Source organism: Arachis stenosperma, chromosome 5 (genome assembly GCF_014773155.1).
Source record: "Arachis stenosperma cultivar V10309 chromosome 5, arast.V10309.gnm1.PFL2, whole genome shotgun sequence".
NCBI classification, from domain to species: domain Eukaryota; kingdom Viridiplantae; phylum Streptophyta; class Magnoliopsida; order Fabales; family Fabaceae; genus Arachis; species Arachis stenosperma.
Window position 1 is genome coordinate 115,400,534 of NC_080381.1, and position 8,914 is coordinate 115,409,447.

At 30.9% G+C, this 8,914-nt stretch overlaps 1 protein-coding gene across 1 annotated transcript; it reads left to right on the top strand.

Moving 5' to 3' along the window:
- Window positions 1-331: 331 nt before the first annotated feature.
- Window positions 332-7,268, top strand: LOC130982632 (TMV resistance protein N-like). The gene is made up of 7 exons (XM_057906675.1): window positions 332-947; window positions 3,024-4,131; window positions 4,379-4,660; window positions 4,741-5,538; window positions 5,617-6,190; window positions 6,320-6,453; window positions 6,628-7,268. Exons 1-7 carry the CDS (start codon window positions 448-450, stop codon window positions 6,997-6,999), a joined length of 3,768 nt encoding a protein of 1,255 aa, XP_057762658.1. The 5' UTR covers window positions 332-447; the 3' UTR covers window positions 7,000-7,268.
- The last annotated feature ends 1,646 nt before the right edge of the window (window positions 7,269-8,914 follow it).

The following is an 8,914-nucleotide window of genomic DNA, read 5'->3' on the forward strand; positions in this document are numbered from 1 at the left end:
AAAGAATTAGCCAAAACAGTCATAACTTATCTTATTTAGCATTCATTAATTATTACGACAATTAATAAATGTTAAATAAGGCAAGTTCTGACTGTATTTTTTTGTCTCCCTAGCATTATGGCCAACGCCTCTTGTTTTGTGTTCTGAGGGTGCCAGTGCCACCACTGTGTCTTCCCAGCACACTGGCACGCAACGCCGGCACCAATGACAGTAAAAATAAAAATAATTTTGTTTTGACTTTTGATAAAGACCATTTACTCCATATCTAATAGTATTGTGTGAATTAATTTATGGTTCATTGACTTGGCCTTAATTTCCTGTTCCTGGATAGCAATGCTAAACTGTAACAATTATATATGGTGGTGATTGGATTTATGTATTGACTTATTTGAATCTGCATTGCATCATCTCTTTTTTCTCAACTGTATCAGATCTGTTCTTGGGATTATGCAAGCTTCCCCTTCCTCCTTTTCTTCCTCTTCCTTCAGCTATCTTTGGAAATACGATGTGTTCCTCAGTTTCAGAGGAATTGATACTCGCCATGGTTTTATTGGCAATCTCTACAAAGCTCTTCATGACAAGGGAATCCGAACATTCATTGATGACGAGGAGCTCGAGAGAGGGGATGAAATTACACCTTCCCTTGTCAAGGCAATTGAAGAGTCTAGGATTGCAGTTCCTGTGTTATCTAAGAACTATGCTGCTTCTTCCTTTTGCTTAGAAGAACTTGTTACTATTATGAAATATGTTAAGGGAAAGGGCAGATTGGTTTTTCCGGTTTTTTATGATGTTGATCCTTCTGATGTGAGACACTGCAATAATAGTTATGGGGAAGCACTAGCTAGGCTTGAAAAGAGATTCAAGGATAACAAGGAGAAAGTGCATAAATGGAGAGAATCTCTGCATCAAGTGGCTAACTTGTCTGGTGAAGGTTTCAAACTTGATGGGTATGTTTTTACAATTCCAATGTCTCATATTATCGTTTCTTTAACTTTTGTTATCAGAATCGTTTCTGCAGATATTTTTGTACATCTTTGCTTATTTGTTTATTTTTCTTGTAAAAAAATAATTTTAAATGAGTCAAATGTAAACAAAAGGAGAAAATAAGATTATACCAGCTATAACTCAAATGACATATTCTCTCCATTCTCATCTAGAAGTTTTGAGTTCGAGTCTCACAATCATACTAGAGATATAAAATATGAATGTACATAAAATTTGAGTGAGTAAAAATTTGAACCTAAATTTCTTTCTTTTATACAAATCAGACTAAAATTTAGGTATTATGCAAAAAGTTAAATTAATTATATTACATAGTATAAATTTAAAAGTGTTATATTGTTTAGGGATTAGTTAGGTAATATATAAATTAATATTAAATTTAAAGACTCGGTTTGTAAAAAATAATTGTAATTTATATATAATTTAATATAATTATTCAAAAAAAAGAGAAAAATATACAAATAAAATCTTGTAGAGTTGATATCTTTTCTAAATATTGACTTGTGTGTTCCTAGTATTTTTTATATAATAAAAAAATTTCTTATATATTTTAACATATGATATAATCAATTCTATGAAAATAATTAAAAATAAAGTTAAAAAAATTAAAAATGAAAATATAAAAATATAATATACAATTATAAATAAATTTTATTAATCATAATATACTGGAATGTATATCTAGTAAGTAAATATTGCTGTATTAAAACTGCATATATTTAGATTTTAGAGATGTTTTGGACAATTCATTTAAATGATTATGAAACAGAATAGTAATAGCACGAGAGAATTATTAAAAATATTTAAGTAGATAAAATAGTATATCTTTAAAGTTTAAACATTTATAACTGAATATTATTATTATTATAGCCTTAATAATTAATATAGATATTACTTGCATTTAGCTATTATTTTCTTAATACAATTGAGTAATGATAGGTATTAAATTTAATTGATTAGGAGAATTAAAGTTTTGTAACATATAAAATTATATCTATTATCTTTTATATTGCGAAATTGTAAAATTGTTATCTTTGCAAAATTGCTAATATGGTACAATTACAAAAACCGATATGGCATAAGTTTATACTATAATATGTTTGTATTAACTTTTGTATAATAAAAATAAACAAATACTTAGTATCACCAAACTATTGATTCAATTTGCTAACTATATATAAATAATATTTGATATTATAAAATCTAGAAGGATTAAATATTGTGGTTGAATAAAAATAAATTTATTTTTTCAGGTTAAACTGGGTTGAGAGATTTAGAGTGCAAATAAGGTTCGAATTTATGAGTTTAAATTTGGCAATAAAGATAAGATGTAGTTTAAACTCTACCGTATTTTATTCATTGGTACTTTTAGATAAGTAACAAACTATAAAAATATTCCTAGAATAAGTTTTATATAATAAATAAAATTATGGCATTTTTGTTTAAGTGTGGTGAAAGTTGTTAATTTAATGGTGAATATATATTTTTACTTTGCAGGATCTAAATGATATAGTATTTATTATATCAAAAAAATAGTTTATGCATATAAAAAATTAGTTATCATATATTAGTATATAAATATATGTATTATTTAACTCATTTTTAGTATATATTTATTATTTTAATATTATTCTATTTCAGTAATTAATTTAGTAGCTGACTTTCGGTATATAGTTAGCATAGTTCTTATTATATTTGATAATCTAACGAAAAGTGAAATTGGAAAACTATAGACTAATCCTTTATTTGTGTCTCCTCGTATATTTTAGTATTTTACATCTCTACAATGATAAGTAAAACTATTTGATGTTCTTTTTTCTTTACCTTATATTTCGCCCTAATAACTTCTCTTTCTTTTCTATTGTAATTCACGAACGTACTCTTAATATAACCAAGAAAACATGCTAAGATTTTAATCCTTTAACATTTATCTTTATGTAACAAGTTGGTTTTATTAAGGGGTTTACTAAGGGGGGGAAAAAAAGAATTCTCAGTTTAACATGATATATTTGCTTGGACAGGAAAATATATGAATATGTTTTTATTGAGAAGATCACTGGACAAATCTGGAGTAGGATTAGTCGTGTTCCTTTATATGTTGCGGATTATCCTATTGGGCTAGAATCTCGAGTGCAAAAAGTAGTCATGCTTCTAAGTGATGGATCTAATGGTGGAAACCAGATGGTGGGGATCTATGGAGTTGGTGGAATAGGTAAAACAACACTTGCTAGAGCAGTTTATAATCTGATTGCAGACCAATTTGAAGGATTATGTTTTCTTGAACATGTGAGAGAAAATTCAATCAAATATGGATTAGCATATCTCCAAGAGATACTTCTTTCTAAAGTACTTGGAAAAAAGGATATTAAGCTAGCAAGTGTTGGTGAAGGAACTTCAACAATAAGGCAAAGGTTCTCAAGAAAGAAGATTCTTTTGGTTCTTGATGATGTTGACAAACTCGAGCAATTGCGAATGATTGCCGGAGGACTTGATTGGTTTGGTTATGGTAGCAGAGTCATCATAACAACTAGGAACAAACATTTGCTAGCAGCACATGGGGTAGAGAGGACCTATGAGGTAGATGACCTAAATATGGAAGAATCACTCGAGTTGCTCAATTGGAATGCTTTTAGAAATGAAAAGGTTGATCCAAGTTATAAGAATGTTTTGAATAAAGTTGTGTCTTATGCTTCTGGTCTTCCACTAGCTTTGATTATAATAGGTTCCAACTTATTTGGCAGAACTATTGAGGAATGGATGTCTACATTATGTGAGTACAAAAAGGTTCCTAATAAAGATATCCAAAGGATACTCAAAATAAGCTTTGATGCTTTGGAAGAATATCAACAAAAGTTTTTTCTTGACATTGCTTGTTGCTTCAAAGGATATGAGAGGGAAAAGATTGAAACCATACTCCATGCTCATCATGATGTCAACCCGAAATCTAGTATTAGTGTGTTGCTTGAAAAATCTCTCATAAAGATTAACGAGTATGGTTTTGTGACATTACATGACTTGATTCAAGACATGGGCAGAGAAATTGTTCGTCAAGAATCACCCGAAAAGCCTGGGGAGCGCAGCCGGTTATGGTTTTCTGTAGATATAAAGCAAGTTTTACAAGAGAACACGGTGAGTATAACTTGTAACTATGGGTGGTTTCCTCCATCATGAACCTTTTATCTTGCTCAATCTCCCTTGAACATATTTTATCACAACAGTTATTTGTTCCTTTGTTACCAATTTCCATTCTGTTATTAACTATATCTAATTAAACTAGTTTCTTTTGTCGTTTGTACTAGGTTAGGACATCTTTTATTTCATTGTTCTAACATTATATGCATGCATTGTATTTGACTTTTGCTTTTTGTTTTCAAAGGGAACTAGTGAAATTAACATGATAAATCTGGAAGTTCCCATATATGAAGTATTAGAATGGGATGGAACAGCCTTCAAGAAGATGAAAAATCTCAAAACACTTATCATTCGAAATGGTAAGTTTTCTAAAGGTCCCAAACATCTTCCAAATAGCTTAAGAGTTTTGGAATGGCAGGGATATCCTTTAGATTCTTTACCATCCGATTTTCGTCCAAAGAAGTTAGCCATACTCAACTTACCCAATAGTTGCTTTACATCATTCCAGCTTCTCAAGATACTGAAGGTAAAATATATTAACAGGTTTTTATCTTTCTCTATGTTTGTAGTTTCATTTTGAGAAAATTTTTCTTCTTTATTTTGCAGACTTATGTTAATATGAGAGTCTTGAATTTCAGTGGAAATAGACAGACAACACAGATACCTGATGCATCCGGTGCCCCAAATTTAGAAGAATTATGCTTTGCAGATTGTGAGAATTTAATTAAAATTGACAAATCTGTTGGACTTTTGAGTAAACTCAAAATATTCGATGTTCAAGGTTGCCAAAAGCTAAGGAGGTTACCTTCGCTTGCATTGCCCTCTCTTGAAAAACTTTATCTCTCAGGTTGTTCAAGTCTCGCGAGTTTTCCAGAAATACAAGGAAAAATGAAGAAGTTAAGACAACTCTCTTTGATTGACACTTCTATAAAGGAGTTGCCTTATTCTATTTATAATCTTTCTGGGCTTCAACTATTAGAACTGCGTCACTCCGGAATTATTCTATTGCCAAGCAGCATTTTCATGTTGAGAGAACTTAATGCTTTGGACTTGTGGGAATGTGAGTGCTTGCTAACACCATATGAAGGTGATGATATAGAGCAAAGGAGCTTAGTGCTGTCTTCAAATGCAACAAGTCTTGATTTCAGTACTTGCAATATATCTGATGAATTCCTTCAAATATTTCTTCCTCAGTTTCCCAATGTGCAAGTTTTAAACTTGTCATATTGTAATTTCACAATTCTCCCGGAATGCATCAGCGAATGCCGCTTTTTGGAGATTCTTTATCTGAATGAATGCAAGAATCTACAAGAAATTAGAGGGATTCCACCCAACATAGAAATATTGTATGCAATGCACAACACATCCATGAGTTACTCCAGCAGGATGACATTGTTGAATAAGGTATTTTAGGTTGACTTTGATTTGATACCAACATCTACATGTTTATCAACTAACTCAAGAACTATTTATGGCTGCCAGGAGTTCCATCAGGATGGTGGAGACAAGGCATTTATTTTGCCAGGAACAGAGGTTCCAGATTGGTTTGAACTTCAGAGTGATGGACAACCAATATCTTTCTGGTTTCGTAATAAGTTCCCTGCCTTATCTCTCTGTGTTCTTTTTAACCAAAGGCTTACTAATCATAGAGAACTTCGGATTGGAGTGAGATTGATCATCAAAGGCAACAACAATTTTGAAGAACTTTTTAATGAAACTTTGAATATAGTATCACATCTTCATCATGTATATATATGTAGTATGAAGCAAGTAACCTTTGCAGCTGATGTGGATGAAATGCTTTTGAAAAATGGATGGAACAAAGCAGTAATATCTCTTTACCATTACAACATATTTGTGCCTCGAGAATTGGAGGATTTGGGGAGCATGCGAATTGGTGTTCATATAATCGAAAAAAGAAGTAACATGCATGATATCCGATTCTCCGATCCTGACACTCACATCCAGTATAGTCCAATTCTTCTTAACTTCAGATGGTTATCTCAGGGTAGATATCATTTACTGAATCAAGAAACCTCAACAGTCACTGTCCAAGGTAACATAGTTTTCTTTCTGGCAAGCATTATTAATTTTTACTTGTGTATGTTTTGCTTCTCTGCATATATCTTGTATATTCTGCTCCCTTCTTTCATCGGCTAAGTCTATAATCTTTTTTCACTCTCAGGTTTGCAAGAACAAAAAAATTTAACTCCCATCGATCATAAGAAGTTGAAAGGTCATAAAAATGTGAACAAAGCAAAAAGGGAAGGAACAATGCTCAACATCAATTCCATGCAGGATATTGTTATTCTTACAAGTGTGAGTCGTGAAGTTTGACATGTGTTAAATTTAAAAAATTCACATATAACCAAATCATGCTAAAAAATTCACATGAGATAATTTGTACTCAAGACAATTACATGTTTGTATAATATCTATGATATGCATGGATTATGAATTTTAAGGCAGGTAATTTTGTATGCAATGGAATAGGAGGCCTCAAATGACAAGAACATGACACCAAAATCATGGAGTTACATGTCATGGGAACCGTGGGATCCAAGACAGGAATCACTTCCACTAGATTCATTGGATCCAATGCTATGGGAATCATGGGGTCCAGTGACACAGCCACAGGGATCATGGAATCCATCAGTGGCACGAGAATCATGGAATTCAATTGATTGTGAAGGGACAGATCCAACAAACCAACTAGTTTCAAGTAAAGAAATCACCATGAGTGATAGTGACTCTGAAATGACGAGATTGAGTCATAGAACTGCCAAGTGGAAACTGTGGTTATGTGGTTTATTTTCTTCATCTATGTCTTCTTCCTCCTCTTCTCTGAGGGAAAGGCTCCTATAATCAAGGCTTAGAAGGTAAGTTGGCTCTTTCTATTTATATTGTTCAATGATTGAAATTTAATGGCCAGGTTTGCTAAATTTCTAAACACATACATATATATAGTTCTATTTCTTATGAGGCCATATATAATGGCTGGTAAAAGTTTTCCTCAGCTGCTAAGCTGAAGTTTCTGATAAAAAGAAAAAGAAAATGAATGAATACTTGTAAGTTACAATATTTGCAAGCTTTTATCTGATTGGTGATTTATCTTTTGTCGAAGAAAGTAACGACAATTTTATTATTATCATTTTCAGGTCATCGTCTTCTTGGTGATTTCAGAGTATGGAAACTTCCTTGGTTCAATGCGAGTTGAGACCTAAATCTTGCCATTTTATTTTTAAATAAACTCAGATTGATTATGACAGTACTTTCTGTCTTCCATGTAATGTATTTAGGTTTGATCTGTATATAAAATGTATATTTAAATTTATACATTATTTTGAGGTAGTAAGTAATTTTGTCCTATTTCTTCATTTTGAGGTAATAAGTGTCTTAGACTCTAACTAAAAGGTTATGACTATGAGTTCAAGTCTTGGAAATAGTAAAATATATCTTTTATCTTTTATGAATTATATTGATGAAAGGTATTTTAAGAAAAAATGATGTACACCAAATCCCTCTACATCACTAATAGGTATATGCTTAAAAAAGGCTAAATAGAAAGGGCAAGTAAACCAATATATCCGATCAGTGCCTAATAAAAAATGTGAAGTAAAGCAAGTTGTAAAAATAAGACTTCCTTTTTTGGTTTTTGTGTAACATGAAAAAGATAAAAAGAATAGTCAAGATGGGAGTGCTTGAAGTTAGTATTTTATTAGAGCAACCCTATCTTCCTACCTACTTACTATGGCAAAAGAATAAGGACATGATGACAGAGGAGTCATCAGCATTTTACTTTGTTGCCTTTTTGTTTGTATTGTATTCCCTCACAGTTTTCTTCTTCCTTTTACTTTTTGGCAATACTTACTTACCCAAGTCTCTGGTGGCTATGTCTATGGTAACTAGTGGTGGCTAAAGCTACACTTTTAACTTAAAATTGTAACTCTTCACAAAGAAAAGCGTCACCTAATGGAAAAAAGTAAATTAGAAGATTTAAGAGAAGAAATAATTAAATTATCAAAATTAATAGATCAAAAATTAATGATTTTAACTAATGTTAACTGTAATGACACCGAATTCTTAAAATCAATACAAAATTATTTTTCTCAAAATCTTTATTTTACTATAAGTTTTATTGAAGGACTTCAAAAACCTGAAAAAACTTATTTTTCACACGGAATTTCTAAAAAATGTTACCATGGAAATGATTCCCCACATCTATATCATACTTTTAACCCACAATTAAATTCTATAGTAGATATGCTTGAAGAAATATTAACATCCATAAAATTTCAAAGAAATAAGGAAAAAGAGAATCCCAAGGAAGAAAAATTTCAAAACATAATTAACATAACAGATTTAAAAGTAAAACCACCACTAAAATTATGAATATTGAAGAAAAATTAGAAGAAGTTACAATGCTTTTTAAACAATTAAAAATGGCTCAAGAAAATAATATTATGGAACAGGAATTTCAAATAGAAGAAGAATTAGTAAATTCTGAAAATATAGAAAATGAAGAACATATCTTAGATTATTCAAGTGACGAAGAACCAGCAATTCCAATACAAGTTAAAAAAGAAGCTGGAACATCTAAGGATAATCAATCTCAATTTAAATGGGAAACAGGTTTTGATAATTATGCTTTTAAAAAAGGGTTTATAAATAAAGATTCAAAATATACAAAAATACCATCAAAATACGTCCCTAAAATCCAGGAAATGGAAGGAGAAAGAATGCTTGACTTAGACTGTAAAAAGAATGAAAAAGAAATTTT